General features: G+C 40.2%; 1 protein-coding gene across 1 annotated transcript in view; it reads right to left on the bottom strand.

Moving 5' to 3' along the window:
- Positions 1–10,118, bottom strand: part of UBXN2A (UBX domain protein 2A) — a 21,498-nt gene extending 11,380 nt beyond the window's left edge. Inside the window, exons 1-2 of the mRNA XM_007455493.1 lie at positions 10,078–10,118; positions 1,899–2,037 (exon numbers count right to left, since the gene is read on the bottom strand). Coding sequence (XP_007455555.1) covers positions 1,899–2,037; positions 10,078–10,118 — 180 coding nt within the window. The remainder of the gene's footprint in view (positions 1–1,898; positions 2,038–10,077) is intronic.
- Between the last annotated feature and the right edge of the window lie 9,933 nt (positions 10,119–20,051).

Raw genomic sequence — 20,051 nt, 5'->3', positions numbered from 1 at the left:
CGAAAAAAAAAAAAAAAAAAAAAGTTAGTTGAAAATATCACATGATAACACATATGTAGAATCTAAAAAAATGATACAAGTGAATATATTTACAAAACAGAAACAGACTCATAGATATAGAAAACAAACTTATGGTTACTGAAGGGGAAAGGTGGGATGAGGGATAAATTAGGAGTTTGGGATTAACAGATAAACACTACTACATATAAAATAGATAAACAGGGCTTCCCTGGTGGTGCAGTGGTTGGGAGTTCGCCTGCCGATGCAGGGGACACGGGTTCGTGCCCCGGTCCGGGAAGATCCTACATGCCGTGGAGCGGCTGGGCCCGTGAGCCATGGGCACTGGGCCTGCGCCTCCGGAGCCTGTGCTCTGCAGTGGGAGAGGCCAAAAAAAAAAAAAAAAAAAAAAAAAGATAAACAACAAGGGCCTCCTGCATAGCACAGGGAACTTATATTCACTAACCTGTAATAACCTATAATGAAAAAGAATATATATTACACATATTTTATATTATATATATCATATATATTTTTATATACATTATATATATATATATATATATATATATATAAAAAAAAAAACGGAATCAACTTTACTGTACATCTGAAACTAACACAACTTTTTTCTTTTTTTGGCCACGCCACGTAGCTTGTGGGATCTTAGCTCCCCAGCAAGAGACTGAACCTGTGCCCTCAGCAGGGAAAGTTCAGAGTCCTAACCACTGGACAGCCAGGGAATTTCCTAACACAACATTTTAAATCAACTGCGCTTCAATTAAAAAAAAAAAAGTTGAGGGACTTCCCTGGTGGCACAGTGGTTAAGAATCCGCCTGCCAATGCAGGGGACACAGGTTCGATCCCTGGTCTGGGAAGATCCCACATGCCACAGAGCAACTAAGCCCGTGTGCCACAACTACGGAGCTGCGCTCTAGAGCCTGCAAGCCACAGCTACTGAGCCCAGGGATGCCACAACTACTGAAGCCTGTGCGCCTAGAGCCTGTGCTCCGCAACAAGAGAAGCCATCGCAATGAGAAGTATGCATACTGCAATGAAGAGTAGCCCCCGCTCGCCGCAACTAGAGAAAGCCCACGTGCAACAACGAAGACCCAACGCAACCAAAAATAAGTAAATAAAAAATAAATAAATTTATTCAAAAAAAAAGTTAGTTGAGAATCTGAACATGGAATCTGAAACTTAAAGGTACATTTATTAATATGACAATAATCCTATCAGAAATATCTTTTAAGTTTTGGGAAGCTGTCAAGTGCATGATGGCAGATTATCAAAATTCTTACTTTCATGTAAAAAAGTTGATAAAATCATATCTTATCATTTGCAACAAATACTGTAAGTTGTTTCCCTTGAAGTGTCAGACTTACTCCATACATTTTGAGAAAATGTCTGCAGAATATCCAAGACTGAATAACTAGTTGTCTATAAATCACTTTCATGTAAAAACAGTACACCATGAAAAAGCAGAATGTTCAGCTTGTATCTCAAGCAATGATACTTTTCCTTAAGATACTTCTGTATATTGTAGAAATGTTTTACATACACTTCATATTTTATCACATAGAATATTTGTAAGATGCGTATTAAAGAGTTGGGATTTAATGAAATGTGTAAATTTTACTGCTTCATCAAGGAAATTTTTAATTGAAACGAGTGTTTTTTCCCCCTGCAAGTTCAAGGAAAGAATACAGTGTACAGAGTAGTGTCACTACCTCAATTCCTCCTAAGGTGCCAGTTTTGCCTACCATTGCTTTCGCAGTATCAGCGCAAACTCAACACAGTGAAAAAAGTAAATAATATCTTACTATTATTATGAAAACAGTTTTGACCTCTAAAGGGCCATATTTTGAGAAGCACTGGTAAAGAAAAAAATTATGGACACTTACCTGTTTCTTTTGTTCAGTGGGAGACAAACATTTGGCACCAACCTTCTGAGCTTCCTCAAAAAGGCTGTCAACAAAATATTCACAATTTGTTTGTTGATTATCACTAAGAGGTTGGTGGTCAGATCCTGTTTCACAAACCCTATACACACACACAAAAAAAAGAAAAATAAGCACTATTAACCACTAATTCTCTAAAAATTTATACAAATTGTTCTAGTTAAAGGATCTAGAGCTGACACGCTACCTCCACGCCTGCAGTTGAGACTCTCTTCTGAATTAACATAGTAGATATGTGGCCTTGGGAAGTCATTAACACTTGTGGTCCAGAGCAGGGTTTTCTCAACTTCAGTCCATCGATATTTGGGGAGGGTTAATTCTTTGTTGGGCAGGCTGTCCTGTACACTGTAGGAAGTTTAGCAGCACCTGCGGCCGTTAACCACTAGACGCCAGTAGCATGGACATCCCCCAACCCCCCAGTGTTATAATAATAAAAAACATCTTTAGACAATGTCAGATGGCCTCTGGGGGTGGGATGGGCAAAACTGCACCAGGTTGAAAACCACTTGTCCAGAGTAAAAAAACGTGTTCTTTGTAAAGCTCTCAAAATAGCTTTAAAGGGGGTTACTGTGTACTTTTTGGTAACACAAAGCACTCTTGAAACTAAAGGTGGTACGGTGTGAGGAACAGTCATACTCATAGTTTTGCTCCTTTGCACACTTCAGAATGAAATTTCCCACTCAAGACTTTCATCTGTAGTGGTTTAATACTCTACTGGGTTTTTTTTTTTCCTTTCTTTCTTTTTAAATTGAGGTACAACTGACATACAACATTATTTTAGTTTCAGATATACAACATAATAATTCAATGCTTGTATTACTGCAAAATAATCACCACAATGTCTAGTTAATTATTAACATCCATCACCATGCATAGTTACAGAATTTTTTCCTTGTGATGAAAACTTTCAAGATTTACTCTCTTGGCAACTTTCAGATATGCAGTACAGTGTTATTAACTAAAGTCTCCATGATGTACATTATATCCCATGACTTATTTATTTTATAACTGGAAGTTTGTACCTTTTGACCACCTTCCTCCATTTTGCCCACCCCATCTACTGTTTTTGTATGTGTATGTGTGTTTATATTTTGTCATATAAGAAATATTATTACCTAAGAGTTTGTTTGATAAAAGGATGGTTTCTGGTTGATCTTTTCTAAAGTCACATAGAAAATTCATAAATGTACTGAGAGATAATTTCTCAGATTTGTCAGATAATAATCAACACTTTTATAGTGCTTACACTGTGCCAGGATCTGCAAGGCAGATATTTTTATCCACATTTTATAGATGAGTCACAAAGAGGTTAAGTTACATGTTAGAGATTACACAGCTAGTAAGTGGCAGAAACAGAATTCAAACCCTGTGAATCTGTCTTCCAAGTCTATGCTCCTTAACCATGATATATTATAAAGCCTCTCTTAATAGCTAATATTTATTAAGCATTTATTAATACATGTCAGGAACTTTTCTAAGAGCTTTCAATGTGTTTACTCTTTCAGTCTTCACAGTGATCTAAAAGGCACGAATTGGTTTCTTTGGTTTTTTTTAACATCTTTATTGGAGTATAATTGCTTTACAATGGTGTGTTAGTTTCTGCTTTGTAACAAAGTGAATCAGTTATACATATACATATGTTCCCATATCTCTTCCCTCTTGCGTCTCCCTCCCTCCCACCCTTCCTAGCACATATTGTTTTTATCCTCATTTACTAGGTAAAGAAGAAGCTTAAGCAATTTTTGCCCAAGATCACAAAGCTATTGGTAGGCAGAGCTGGAAACTGAACTCAGGCTTCTAATGCCCCTACTCTTTTTCAATTTATTTATTTTTGGCTGCGTTGGGTCTTCGTTGCTGAGCACGGGCTTTCTCTAGTTGCAGCGAGTGGGGGCTACTCTCCGCTGTGGTGCACAGGCTTCTCATTGCGGTGGCTTCTCTTGCTGCGGAGCATGGGCTCTAGGCGCATGGGCTTCAGTGGCTGGGGCATGTGGGCTCAGTAGCTGTGGCTCGCAGACTCCAGAGCACAGACTCAGTAGTTGTGGTGCATGGGCTTAGTTGCTCCTCGGCATGTGGGATCTTCCTGGACCAGGACTCGAACCCATGTACCCTGCATTGGCAGGCAGATTCTTAACCACTGCGCCACCAGGGAAGTCCTAATGCCCGTATGCCTCTACTCTTAATCACTGTGCTAGACTGTATCTCAATATAGTCACTATTATATTGTTATTAAAATGCTGATAGCAGGGACTTCCCTGGTGGTCCAGAGGCTAAGACTCAGCGCTCCCAATGCAGGGGGCCCAGGTTCGATCCCTGGTCAGGGAACTAGATCCCACATACCAGAACTAAAGATTCTGCTTACCGCAAAGAAGATCCCACGTGCCACAACTACGACCCAGCACAGCCAAAAAAATAATTAACTAAAAAAATTAAAATGCTGATAGCAGGGCAATTTTTTACTTTAGGTATATTCTTTTTACTCTTCTAGGCAATTCTCTCTATATATACTCTTAAGACAATCCATATTATGTCTTAGTATTACCACTTATCTCACATGGTTGTTGTGAAGATTAAATGTGAATACATGTAAAGGCCTATTTATACCTGGTATACTATATGTACCAGTACACATGCTGGCACACAGTAAATACTTAAATATTAGATGATAATGTCATTACAACTACTTTGTGCTTTCTGGTATTTGTTTCTTCTGTTCAGAAAGCAATATATACTTAATTACTAGTTACTAAGTACTAAGTACAAAGCCAATAAAGCTGAGCATCCAGAGTAGCTGAAGGTTTAGTCCTTTATCATACATCTTTGGTATATAAATTCTACTAAACCTTATTACGCTAACACAAGTCATCCAAATATTTGAGTACCCACTATATGTTAGGTGGGGAAGACACAAAGATGAATAAGAAATAGTCTAGGCTTTTAAGAGGTTCAGAGTACAGTGTGTTGGAGATGGATGCCCACAAACTTGATTAACTTAGATAAACTGGACCAATTCCTTGAAAAGCACAATCTACCCAAACTCACAAGAGGAGGAATAGACAATATGAATAGGCTTACATTTACTAAAGAAACTGAATCAATAATTGATAATCTGCCAAAACAGAAAGCAGCAGGCACAGATGATTTCACTGGTGAATTCTATCAAACATTTAAGAACGAATTGATATCAATTCTCTATAATCTCTTCCAGAAAATAAAAGTGGAAGGGAATACTTCTAACTCATTCTATGTGGACAGCATTACCCAAATACCAAAACCAGATAAAGACATTACAAGAAAGGAAAACTACAGACAAAACTCTCATGAACATAAGTGCAAAATCCTTGGGACCTCCCTGGTGGTCCAGTGGTTAAGACTCTGTGCTCTCAATGCAGGGGGCCTGGGTTCAATCCCTAGAACCGGCGTGCCTCCTGCTTGCCTCAGCTAAAGATCCCGCATGCATAGCGAGGATCCCACACATGGCAACGAAGATTCCCTGAGCCGCAACTAAGACCCAGCACTGCCAAATAAATAAATAAATATTTTTTAAAAAATAAAAATGCAAAATCCCCAACAAAATACTAATATTTTGAATCCTGCAATATATAAAAAGAATTATACACCACAACGAAGTAGGATTTATTCCAGGTATGTAAGACTGGTTCAACATTAGAAAATCAATCAATGTTACCCACCACATCAACACACTAAAGAAGAAAAATCATATGATCATATCAACAGATGTAGAAAAAGCATCTGACAATATCTAACACCTATTCACAATAAGAACTCTCAGCAAATTAGGAATAGAGAGGAACCCCCTCAAGCTAATGTCATACTTAATGATGAGAAACTAGATGCTTTTCCCCTAAGAGCAGGAACAAAACAAGGACGCCGCTTCTCACCACTCCTCTTCAATGCCATCCTGGAAATCCTAGCTAAACAAGTAAGACAAGAAAAGGAAATAAAAAAAAAAATACAGGTCAAGATGGAAGAAAAATTGTCTTTTTGCAGGTAACAAGACTGCTTACATAGAAAATCCAAAAGAATCAACAACAATGTAAAACTCTTGGGACTCATACGCATTTATAGCAAAGTTGCAGGACACAAGATTAATATACAAAAGCCAGTGCTTTCCTGTATACCAGCAATTAACAATTGGTATATGGAATTAAAAGTGCAACATTACACACATTAGCACCATTTGTCAAACTCCACAGAACTGTACAACACGAAGAACAGACCCAAATGTAAACTCTAGTTAAAAACAGTGTATCAATACTAAATATATACAGACAAATTTATTATTTCATCATTGTTTTCTACTCTGTCATCCTTTTCTTTACTTGTTATTATCATTTTGTGATGCAAATATCAATACTCTTCTTTAGAACTTTGAAACCAGATTATCAAAGGGGTTACGTTAAGTAAATAGTCCTGAAGTCCTACGGGTTTCTCTAATAATAAAAAGTACAAAAACTTTAGGAAAGGTATAGGAAACATCTATCCTGGCTCAGAAAAGCCTGTTTTGCTCACTTTCTCATTCACTACTGTGTTGTGCATAAATAATGTTATCAGCTAGCTGTTGTTCAAACACGTGAAAGATTTGCATCTCTTTATGCTTTGGAAGCACATATGGTAAATATGGATCTTCACCATTTATAATCTTTGAGCAACTGATACACTTAGGGAATCAGTCTTCTTTTCATTTTTTACTGGACTGCTGTTTCTAACAAAATCTATTTTTGTTACCACGAAAATTATAAACTCTATTTATAGACATCTTACTATTTATTTATTATTTATTTTATTTATTTATTTTTGGCTGCATTGGGTCTTTGTTGCTGCACGCAGGCTTCCTCTAGTTGTGGTGAGCAGGGGCTACTTTTTGTTTTGGTGTGCGGGCTTCTCATTGTGGTGGCTTCTCTCATTGTGGAGCACGGGCTCTAGGTGCACGGGCTTCAGTAGTTGTGGCATGAGGGCTCAGTAGTTGTGGCTCACGAGCTCTAGAGCGCAGGCTCAGTAGTTGTGACGCACAGGCTTAGTTGCTCCAAAGCATGTGGAATCTTCCTGGACCTGGGCTCGAACCCGTGTCCCCTGCATTGGCAGGCAGATTCTTCACCACTGTGCCACCACGGAATCCCCTATTATTATTTTAAAATTTTATTTATTTTATTTTTGGCTGCACTGGGTCTTCGTTGTTGCATGCGGGCTTTCTCTAGTTGCAGCGAGTGGGTGCTACTCTTTGTTGCGGTGCAGAGGCTTCTCACTGTGGCGGCTTCTCTTGTTGCGGAGCACAAGCTCTAGGCGTGTGGGCTTCAGTAGTTGTGGCACTTTGGCTCAGTAGCTGTGGCTCACGGGCTCTAGAGCATAGGCTCAGTAGTTGTGGTGCACAGGCTTAGCTGCTCTGTGGCATGTGGGATTTTCCCCGACCAGGGCTTGAACCCATGTCCCCTGCACTGGCCGGCGAATTCTTAACCCCTGCACTACCAGGGAAGCCCCTTACTAATTATTTAAATTCAAAGTATTGATACATGTTATAACATTATAAAGCTTGAAAACATTATGCTAAATGAAAGAAGCCAGTCACAAAAGACCCCATATTCTATGATTCCACATATATGAAATGCCCAGAATAAGCAAATCTATAGAGACAGAGAGTGTATCAGTGGTTGTCACGCGTAAGGCACAGGAGAATGGGGTATGACTGCTAATAGGTATGGGGTTTCTCTTTGGGTGATGTAAATGTTATAAAACTGACTGTGGTAATGGTTTCACAACTCTATGAATGTACTAAAACCCACTTAATTGTATACTTTTTTTTGGGCTGCATTGCGTCTTCGTTGCTGCAAGCGGGGGCTACTCTGCGTTGCAGTGCACAGGCTTCTCCTCGCGGTGGCTTCTCTTGTTGCGGAGCACGGGCTCTAGGCGTGCAGGCTTCAGTAGTTGCAGCATGCGGGCTCAGTAGTTGTGGCTCAAGGGCACTAGAGTGCAGGCTCAGTAGTTGTGTCACACGGGTTTAGGTGTTCTGCGGCACGTGGGATCTTTCTGGACCAGGTATCAAACCCGTGTCCCCTTGCATTGGCAGGCGTATTCTTAACCACTGTGCCACCAGGGAAGTCCCTGAATTGTATACTTTAAATGGATGAGTTATATGGTATGTGAATTACATCTCCACAAAACTGTTAGAAGTCCTAAGTTAATTTTACTCTTTAAAATCAGTCATTCAGGGCTTTCCTGGTGGCGCAGTGGTTAAGAATCTGCCTGCCAATGCAGAAGACACGGGTTCCAGCCCTGGTCTGGGAAGATCCCATATGCTGTGGAGCAACTAAGCCCAGGCGCCACAACTACTGAGCTTACGCTCTAGAGCCTGTGAGCCACAACTACTGAAGCCCACACATGTAGAGCCCGTGCTCCGCAACAAGAGAAGCCACCGCAATGAGAAGCCTGCGCACCGCAACAACGAGTAGCCCCCGCTCACTGCAACTAGAGAAAGCCCATGCGCAGCAATGAAGACGCAACACAGCCAAAAATTAATAAATAAAATTTTTTTTAAAAAATTAGTCATTCAACTGGGGCTTCTGTGGTGGTCCAGTGGTTAAAACTCTGTGCTTCCACTGCAGGGAGTACGGGTTGGATCCCTGGTTGGGGAAGTTCTGCAAGCCACAAGGTGTGGCAAAAATAAATAAATAAATAAGCAAGCCATTCAACTTATTTCTCTGTAGAAAAGAGTTAACATAGAAGGCCTAACTGTTGCTATCCTTTTTACTTTTCTCATGAGAGTATGGAATTTTAATATGTGCCTAGTCCCCAGTATAAACCCTAGGCTCATTTCCAATGAACTTCCCTGGTAGACAACATCTCACACGTGCTATATAACTTATTACTGGAGGAATTAAGTGTGTGTTCTGGTGGCTCCACTGGGCAAGGACTCTTAGAAGCTTATGCCTGGTTTCGCCTGGACTTCACCCCCTTGCAAAGTATCTTTTCATTGCAATAAAGCTTAGTCATTAGTATGACTATAGGCTGAATCCTGTGAATCCTCTAAGCAAATCATCACATCTGGAGGCAGTCTTAGGTGCTCCTGACATAACCTCACAATTATATAGTTAGTATCAGATATTTATATAAAACAGTAAGTACTCTAGTGAAAAAATAATAAATAATATTTGTTCGGTATAGAAAGCATTGACAAAGTATTTGTAAATACTTACCTGTCTCCTTAAATGGACTATAAATGAAAGATATTTACCTTTTCAAGTATTTAAAACAAAGAACATAATACAAAAATAAATATTCCACTTCAGAGAAGTGAGAATAAAGAATTTTGTATTAATAAGAACGACAGACTTTGCATCTACCATTTATTGGATGCCTGCTATATGCTAATATGATGCTCAGTGCTTTAAATTGGCTATCTAATTCTTATAAAAACCTTTCAGGTACCTATGTACACCTCCTCCTTTTTATTTTTTTTTTTTAATTTTTTTTTTGCGGTACGCAAGCCTCTCACCGTTGTGGCCTCTCCTGCCGCGGAGCACAGGCTCCGGACGCACAGGCTCAGCGGCCATGGCTCACGGGCCCAGTGACTCCACGGCATGTGGGATCTTCCCAGACCGGGGCACAAACCCGTGTCCCCTGCATCGGCAGGCGGACTCTCAACCACTGCGCCACCAGGGAAGCCCAACCTCCATTTTAGATGAGATACTGAAGCTCAAAGAATCTACCAAAGTTGCTCAAATGCCAGAAAAGTAGTGTTAAGACAGAGATGGGATTCAAACCTAGGTTTATCTGATTCCAAAGCCATTGTATTTCCACTATGACTTCAAGATAGTGTAACACAAGAGGCTAATGACGTAATAAATAATTACTTTAATTTTCCTCTTAAATAACAGAAAGAATATGTGGGCAGAGAGAAATTTAACACTTAAAAAAATTAATCACAAAAAGATTTATAACGACTAAAATCCATTTAATGCAGCTATGGAAAAAAAAACTTTAAAGTACATTACTATTAGGTATTTAACAGACAATCATAATGAAAACTTACTAAGTCAGTGAAATGTAAAAACAGAGAAAGACAGTGACAAAGTCATTAATAACAAAGAAAATGCATAAATTAACTCACCATTCTTCCTTTATACTTTCAAGATTATCTACTTCTTTCATTCTCTTTTGCCTTACTGTAAAAGTAAAAAGAAAAATAAGGTAAAGTTCTTAGTACAGTATTTTAAATAAATTCATTCCAGCGTATGCATTAAGATTCTTTACCATTAAGTTATTATGTACTCCTAAAGTAGCACTAAAGGGGTCTTAAGAACAAGTGACCTAACTCAAAGCTGTCACTTTCACTTAAAGTAAAGCAATAAAAAGTAAATTTTGGATTCAGATAATCTGACAAAAGAAAGATTTCATAAAAGTTATGATGAGGGCAATTCCCTGGCAGTCTAGTGGTTAGGACTCTATGCTTTTACTACCAAGGGCCCATGTTCAATCACTGGTTGGGAAACTAAGATCCTGCAAGTGCTCACGGCCCAAAAAAAAAAAAAAAAAAAATTTATGATGAAAAATAATGTATGCTTTGGTTTAATAACAAACAAAAGTGAATGTAAACATTTCACCCAATCTCCAATAGTAACAAAATAACAAATCAATATAAACTCATTCTTTTTTTTCCAATGTAGATGATTTTTATTGTCAATATTTTTTTAAACATCTTTATTAGAGTATAATTGCTTTACAATGGTGTGTTAGTTTCTGCTTTATAACTAAGTGAATCAGTAACACATATACATATGTCCCCATATCTCTTCCCTCTTGCATCTGCCTCCCTCCCACCCTCCCTATCCCACCCCTCTAGATGATCACAAAGCACAGAGCTGATCTCGCTCTGCTATGCGGCTGCTTCCCACTAGCTATCTATTTTACATTTGGTAGTGTATATATGTCCATGCCACTCTCTCACTTTGTCCCAGCTTACCCTTCCTCCTCCCCATATCCTCCAGTCCATTCTCTAGTAGGTCTGCAGAGTCTGTCATACAGAGTGAAGTAAGTCAGAAAGAGACAAACAAATACCGTATGCTAACACATATATATGGAATCTAAAAAAAAAAAAAAAAAAAAAAAAAGACAAAAAATGGTCAGAAGAACCTAGGGGCAAAACGGGAATAAAATAGAGCTCCTCCACAACAAGAGGAGCCACCTCAATGAGAAGCCCACGCACAGCAACAAAGACCCAACGCAGCCAAAAATAAATTAATCAATCAATTTTTTGAAAAATGGAGAGAAGCAAGAGTGAAAATAGTTATTGTTGGGGGGGTAAAAAACTGGATTATTTTCTCTCTTTCCCAAACTTTCTGCAATACTCTTTTGCCCTTACAACAAAAATAATATAAGAAATAAGGAAACAAATCAATGTTTAAAAGAGTCCAAGCCATCTGCCCTTTGAGAGGTCCTGGAAGCAATGACAGACTAGAAGCAATAAGCATACCAAAAGCCTACATCTTGGCTTCTAAATACAATTTTCCAAGAAAAGGAATCATGGCTCCTTAGAGAAAAGGCTGATTCCAGGGCTGGGACAGAGAAAGAACAAATGAGTCCGAAATATCTTGCACCAGAAAGTAAGACGGTGCTTAGTGAATGATGAAGACATATCAAAAGGACACTTAAGCCACCTGAAGGGGTTCCCACTGGACAAGTCTGGGAAATGGAACATCAAAGTAAATAATGCTACTAATGGATTATAACTCACTGAATAAAACAAAAACCCATGAGGAGTCCATACTATTAGATCTTAAAAAATCAGGAAAAGATGGACTTGTAAATAAATTCAACAGTCATATGGAATCACCATTACCAAGATAAATTCCAGATATATCCAAGATCTAAAATTTAAAAATTGAACCTGAGGGTGATGTCAGCAAAATGAAAGAATAGGCAGCTCCAAGATCCTGTCCCCACAAAACATTGAAAAACAAGCAGAAACTATTAGAACCAACTTAGAACTCTGGAAAGTTGTCAAAGGTTTACAGCTATCAAGCAAATGATGAATCAAGAAAAATACAACTTAAAAACAGCAGGGAAAACAAACCAATTCAAAACTGGGCAAAGGATGTGAACAGACATTTCTCCAAAGAAGAAATATGAGTAGACAACAAGCACATGAAAAAGATGCTCAACATCACTAGTCACAATGAGATACCATTTTATACACATTAGAATAGCTATTATTTAATAAAACAAAAATAATAAGTGCTGACAGGGATGTGGAGAAATTAGAACACCGGAATATTGCTGGTGGAAATGTAAAACGGTACAGCTGCTGTAGAAAAGGATTTGGTGGTTGAGGCATTATTCACAATAGCCAAGAAGTGGAAATAATCCAGATGTCCATCAACAGATGAATGTCTGAACAAAATGTGGTATATACATATAATGGAATATTAATTAGCCGTAAAAAGGAATGAAGTTTTGATACATACTACAACACGAATAAACCTTGAAAATATCAAGGGAATTAAGCCAAACACAAAAGGACAAATATTGCATGATTCTAGTTACATTGATATTTCATACAAGGCAAATTCATAGAGATAGAGAGCAAAATAGAGGTTTTTAGGGACTGGGAGAAGAGAGGAATGTGGAATTACTGCATAACGGGCACAGAGTTTCTGTTTGGGACCATGAAGAAGTCTTGGAAGTGGACAGTGGTAATGGTTACACACCACTGTGAATATTATTGATGCTGCTGAATTGTACACTTAAAATTTGTTAAGATGGCAAATTTTATGTTATATATGTATATATTTTACCACAATAAAAAGAACTTTAAAAAAGGCAAACTTTTTTTTTTTTTTTTGGTACGCGGGCCTCTCACTGTTGTGGCCTCTCCCGTTGCGGAACACAGGCTCCAGACGCGCAGGCCCAGCAGCCATGGCTCACGGGCCCAGCCGCTCTGCGGCGTGTGGGATCTTCCCGGACTGGGGCATGAACCCGTGTCCCCTGCATCGGCAGGCGGACTCTCAACCACTGCGCCACCAGGGAAGTCCAAGGCAAACTTTTTAATTATTAAAGAAAACATGGTAAAGTTCCCTATAACCTGGAAGAGAAGACAACTTTCCTATAACTCAAATCCAGAAGTAATAAGGGAAAAGACTGATACATTTAACTATGTAAGAATAAAAAATTAAAAAAAAATTCCTACAAAGTAAAAACACAGATGACAAACAAAAACAAACAAATAAACAAAGGGAACTGGTATTACAACTAAAAGGTTAATATATAAAGAACTGATACAGAGAAGAAAAAGGCCAACAATCAAAAGACAACAAATATGAACAGAGACGTCTCAGAAAGAGAGAAGCAAATGGCCGTAAAATATGTGAAAACATGTCAGTCTCACTTATAATGAAATAAATGCAATTGAAACTATATTACAATACCATTTCTCACTGATCAGACTGGCAAAAACTTACAAGTCTTGCAACACATTTTGTTGCTGAGAGTGTGGGGAAATAGCCTCAAACATTTTCGGTGGGAATGCAAAATGACACATATCCGGGTAAGGGAATGTGGCATTACCTAGTCACCTATGCATATGACAAAGAATCTCTTATTGACCAAACTGTAGTTAGGCTCCTCTGAGGCATCTTCTCAAGGAGGCATGACCTTGGGCTTCCATTTCTGTTCCTCTAGAGCCCAATTTTAGCAAGAATCCTGGTAAGCAGCTTTACCCAGAATCCCTCCACCCTTGATACCTGATCAAATTCCTCACTCCGCACTCCCCCCACAACCCCACCATGATACTGATCACCCTGGCCTGCCTTCAGCAAGAATCTTGTAGTTCAGTTTAGCAAGAATCCCCCCTTACCTTTGAGGTTTCTCTTAGTAATTTTCCATCCACTGACCTCTACCTTGCTCTTTGACTATAAATCCCCACTTGTCCATCTTGTTTTAAAATTATTTTATTTATTTATTTATTTTTTGGCTGCGTTGGGTCTTCATTGCTGTGCGTGGGCTTTCTCTAGTTGTGGCGAGTGGGGGCCACTCTTCGTTGTGGTGCGTGGGCTTCTCATTGTGGTGGCTTATCTTGTTGCGGAGCACAGGCTCTAGGCGCACAGGTTTCAGTAGTTGTGGCACGCGGGCTTCAGTAGTTGTAGATTGCGGGCTCTAGAACGTAGGCTCAGTAGTTGTGGTGCACAGGCTTAGCTGCTCCGTGGCATGTGGGATCTTCCTGGACCCGGGCTCAAACCCATGTCCCCTGCATTGGCAGGTGAATTCTTAACCACTGAGCCACCAGGCAAGTCCCCGGTAGCTTTTTAAAGTACTTGTTTTAGGGACTTCCCTGGCAGTCAAGTGGTTAAGACTCCATGCTTCCACTGCAGGAGGCACGGGTTCGATCCCTGGTCAGGGAACTAAGATCCTGAATGCTGTGTGGTGAGGTCAAAAATAAATAAAGTATCTGTTTTAGCTACATACTGAAATATCTATATGAAATCCAATAACAGAATTTGCTGCAAAATAATCAAGTGGAGTGAGAAGTGGAGGGAGTATAATTGAAACCAAAATGGCTATGACTTGATAATCAGTGAAGCTGGGTAATGAGTACACATGGGAGTTTACTATTCTCCACATTTTTATATATGTTTGAAATTTTCAAAATAAAAATTGGGATAAAAGAACTATCTTAAAAATATATACATGTAGAGTTGTACAGTGTCATTTCATTAGCTTCTTAAAAGGCAGTACTTTTGCTCTATCAGTAATGTGAAGTGGGGAAAAGTATATGAACTCATATTTAAAGTGATGAACATGAGAAATAGATTGATCATGTTTAGGATAAAGATACATCTGTTTTAAGACAACCAAAGAGCTTCATAAGACATCTGGTTGACTCACAGCTTGAAGGCAATGTGGGCACAGAGAGAAACTTTAGCAGCACACAGATGTGCAATGTGAAGTCAAACATAGACAATAGTTATAAACTGCCTATTGCACAATTAAAGTTATCACTTGTCAACATTCAAGGTAGGAAAAATCAGATCTGTTCTATGTAACCTGGAATGTCTGGTTATCAAAGGAAAACACAACCAAACTGATTATGGAGAGAAAAGTACAATGCTTTAGTAAACCTATATAGTTATAATTTGTAACTAGACTTTTAATTGAAAGTCACCCAAACAAGATTACAATTACTTTTTTTTTTTTTTTGTGGTAAGCAGGCCTCTCACCGCTGTGGCCTCTCCCATTGCGGAGCACAGGCTCCAGACGCGCAGGCTCAGCGGCCATGGCTCACGGGCCCAGCCGCTCTGTGGCATGTGGGATCCTCCCTTACCGGGGCACGAACCCGTGTTCCCTGCATCGGCAGGCGGACTCTCAACCACTGCGCCACCAGGGAAGCCCGATTACAATTACTTTTTATACGTGCTTAAAACAAACAGTTAAGAGAATGTTACTATTAGGTCACGACAGACTGTTTATGATAATCAAGGTCCCAGTGTCTACTCTACAGATTTAAAACTAAAGAAAAACACTTTTGGACTTCCCTGGCAGTCCAGTGGTTATGACTCCACACTTCCAATGCAGGGGGAGCAGGTTCGATCCCTGGTCAGGGAACTAAAATCCCATATGCCGTGCGGTGCAGCCAAAATAAAAGAAAAATAAAAACACTTTACCAAAAAGAAGATATAATCAAGCCAGACATCTCCAGAAAGCATTAAAAATATTTCAACTCTCAAACAGACTATATCAAATATGTTTCTTAAATTCTCTCTGGAGAATATGTATATAAAAAAGCAAATACCTCTATTTAAAAATATAAGTATTAAAAAATGTAAGTATTAAGCATATTTAAAGAGGGCAGACCTGCTCAGTAATAGCCACTGAAGATCCACCAGATCCATTTCAAAGCAATGAGAAACAGAAAATGGGCACCAGAAGTAGTAGCATACTGCTCCCACTTAAAAGTCTCCAAAGTATCTGGAGGTGGATTTAATCTGGGTAACTGAGGATCCAGCAGCAGCCTTTCACCAGATAACATCAATCTGAATGATCTTAGGTCCTGACTTCCATTCCAGTTTCCTGCTGCTAATGCAACTGGGCTCATAACCACAGCCAATTTGGCTGGAGCACTAATTCCCACTTAGCATCTGTTTTGCTAGGAATGAAAGGAGGATAGTAGAGTCTGCTCTGGAAAATATCATTGAAAACTGTTTTAAATGCTTCTATTGTTTTCATTACGAATTGAACATAAACTGTTAGTGAATTTATTTCTTAGCCTTTTTGTAACAAAACTGTGAGCAATTCTCAGAGACAAGGAGAAACTGAAAGGAAGGAAAAATGAGGAAATGCAATGAGGCAGAGGAGTCAGTACCCAACATAAGGTGGGGGAGGGCACCTTCAGCAGCACCCCCAACAAGAACTTCACAGGCTGCCTTTTAGCCTTTCAGCTAGCTTTTGGGTAGGAGTTACTAGAGCCACATCCAAGAAGATGGCATCCAACAATCAAGGCAAATTGGATGTCTTTATTATCTCAAGTGTGTATTTTGTATTTCTAAAGACTTCTTAATCCCTCCTGTACGGCTCTTCAAAATTATTCCCTAGACTTAAAAAATGAAAACAGGGCTTCCCTGGTGGCGCAGTGCTTGAGAGCCCGCCTGCCGATGCAGGGGACACGGGTTTGTGCCCTGGTCCGGGAATATCCCACATGCCGCGGTGCGGCTGGGCCCGTGAACCATGGCCGCTGAGCCTGCCCGTCCCGAGCCTGGGCTCCGCAACGGGAGAAAGAAAACACACTATTATTTCATCCAAAGAATTTTACTCAATATTTATTAACTGTAAGGCACTGGGTTAAGCTTTAGATTTACAAAGTATCAATAATAAATCAGAGAAGGGGGGAGATATTTTTTTAAATATCAAAAATGTATAACATCTTAAATGGGTTACACAATTAAATAAACTGTATGCTTTAAAAATGCAACCATTAAAGCTGATTGTTAAATATAAGATACAGCACTGTCAATGTCCTTTTGAGTTTGCAAGTGCTTATTACATTTATTAGATAAATATAATTATGTCATCTCTGGGCCAAGGATAAATCTGAGGTCCAAAGGGAAAAAAAATAGTGTATATATTTGTTTATGGTATGGAAAAAACTTAGCTAAAGCCATTAAAAGAATGTGAAAAGGAAAAGGGGATATGCATTGTCGACTTAAAAAAATGCACAATGTGAGAGTTTGTCTTTTTTTTTTTTTTTTTTTTTTTTTGCGGTACACGGGCCTCTCACTGTTGTGGCCTCTCCTGTTGCAGAGCACAGGCTCAGGACGCGCAGGCTCAGCGGCCATGGCTCATGGGGCCGAGCCGCTCTGCGGCACATGGGATCTTCCCGGACCGCGGCAGGAACCCGCGTCCCCTGCATAAGCAGGCGGACTCTCAACCACTGCACCACCAGGGAAGCCCGAGAGTTCTGAGTTAAGTTTTATTTGGGGCAAAATAAGGACTGCAGCCCAGGAGACAGCATCCCAGGTAGCTCTGAGAAACTGCTCCAAAGAGGTAGCAGGGAATGTCAGTATATATGTGATTTTGGTGAAGGGGGAGTACATGCAATCCAGCACAGACTTTTTTGCAGAAGGTTTCTCCTAGTCACGAAGAGTAGATGTCACCATGAAGGATTTTAGTGTTTTTCTAGATATTAGGAGATAACAAGAACTGGGCTCATAAAATCACCTCCTGAAAATATCTAACTATCTGAAGACCTGTTCTGCCAGTTTTTCCTGGAGCACAGAGTGCCTCATTTCTGCTCTCCACCCTGAACTCCTTTCAGGGGGTGTTGAAAATCAGCAGCTGCAGCAGCACATGGTTTAATCCTTGTAGAGGTAGATGGCAAGTACCAACGGAAAATGCCAATTTGTAGTTGACAGCACAATCGAGCTAAAACAGTTATCTATCCTAACAGCAATACAAAAACGCAATGTTCAAAATTAATAACTCAAAACACATACTGTTTAGAAATACGGCTGTAAATTACATAAGAAACAGCTATGAGTTCAAAGCAGTTGTCTTTAGGGAAATGGAGTGGGAGCACTTTTAGTTTTAAGTTTTCTGACACTACATATTTGCCTTTTAAACTATATATTATTTTGATTAAAAAAAAACTTAAAAACCAGAAAACCAACTGAAAGTATATTCAGAAAGCCAGAATTTCATGGTTTTCTCCTAAGACCTTGTCCTTCAAATCTCGTATTTCTAAAACTATTTAATTGCTTCACTTTAAGAATTACTTCCTTTTTGGGAATTCCCTGGCAGTCCAGTGGTTAGGACTCGGCACTTTCACTGATGTGGGCCCAGGTTCAATCCCTGGTCGGGGAACTAAGATCCCACAAGCTGCATGGTGTGGCCAAAAAAATAAAAAAAAAAAAATAGGGGCTTCCCTGGTGGCGCAGTGGTTGGGAGTCCGTCTGCCGATGCAGGGGACGTGGGTTCGTGCCCCGGTCCGGGAGGATCCCGCATGCCGCAGAGCGGCTGGGCCCATGAGCCATGGCCGCTGAGCCTGCACGTCCGGAGCCTGTGCTCCGCAACGGGAGAGGCCCGCGTACCGAAAAAAAAAAAAATTACTTCCCTTTCAAACACGCACAAAAGAATAGAAAAATATAAACACCCATCCCAACTATTCAGATTTCAAAAGCTTTTTTTTTATTTTTTAAGGTTGCCCCTCGATGCATGTGGGATCTTATTTCCCAGACCAGGGATGGAGCCTGTGCCCGCTGCATTGGGAACTCAGAGTCTTAACCACTGATCTCCAGGGGAGTCCCAGATCTCAGAAAAGTTTGTCTTTTGACTTATTTGCTTCTCTTTTAAGAACCAGTAATAGATAGTGAAATACTACTTCATTTTAAACTATTACATGGTATGTCAACTGTGTATCTTACTGCGAATTAATTATACCTAAAGTTTAAAATATTAAAAATGGGGCTTGCCTGGTGGTGCAGTGGTTAAGAGTCCGCCTGCCAATGCAGGGGACACGGGTTTGTGCCCCAGTCTGTGGGAGGATCCCACATGCCGCCGAACGGCTAGGCCCATGAGCCATGGCCACTGAGCCTGCGTGTCCAGAGCCTGTGCCCCGCAACGGGAGAGGCCACAACAGTGAGAGGCCCACGTACCGCAAAAAAAAAAAAATATATATATATATATATAATGTATATTCACTCAGCTCCTACTATATACCAGGCATGATTCTAGGTAGTGCTTGGGATACATACTGAATAAAATAGACAGACCCCCAGCCCCTGTGGACATTACATTCTGGTGGTGCTGTTTGCTTTTCAGTTGACAGTTTTCCAACATTATTTTCAACTACTCTAAAATAATCCTTTAGTTTAGATATGATCCTGACTGTCTCATAAACATAACATGTTCATTCCACTTCTTTGTTCACACTGTAACCATCCTTCTGATTTTGGACATAGGCAGCAGTAAGCAGCAGCTTGCAGCAAGCAGTAGCAGGAAGCAAGATCTTAGTTCTGGGACAGGGAGTCCTAACCACTGGACCACAGGGGCCAGCAGCTAGGGCCTGGCTCCCTGTTTCTTACCTGCCTTGTCAGGAAAGAATTCAGGCAAGGAGGCAAAAGGTAAAGAGAAAAGCAAAAAGTTTATTGGAAAAACAAAGTACAAGCGGAAAGACGCATGGGCGAACTCAGAGAAGAGTTGCGCCCTCGGGAAGTTTAAATCCTTTATAAGGGGGCAGTCTTCCAGGTCTTTGTCTTCTTTTGACCAATAGTAGTGTTTTGAACCCATGCCTAATTTGCTTCTGGACCCTCCCCTGGGTGCGCACGCACCCCTAAGTTAAGGTGGAGCTCACCAAGAAGGCCTCTGGGAGGAGACAGCAGGACTTACTATGGTCTGGCATCCCCTGCCTTTTTTTTTTTTTTTTTTTGCGGTACGTGGGCCTCTCACTGTTGCGGCCTTTCCCATTGCAGAGCACAGGCTCCGGACGCACAGGCTCAGCGGCCATGGCTCACGGGCTCAGCTGCTCCACGGCATGTGGGATCTTCCCGGACCGGGGCACGAACCTGTGTCCCCTGCATCGGCAGGCGGACTCTCAACCAC

This window comes from Lipotes vexillifer, unplaced genomic scaffold, assembly GCF_000442215.2.
Source record: "Lipotes vexillifer unplaced genomic scaffold, Lipotes_vexillifer_v1.1 scaffold131, whole genome shotgun sequence".
Taxonomy (NCBI): Eukaryota; Metazoa; Chordata; class Mammalia; order Artiodactyla; family Lipotidae; genus Lipotes; species Lipotes vexillifer.
This window is presented reverse-complemented; position numbering and strand designations above follow the sequence as displayed.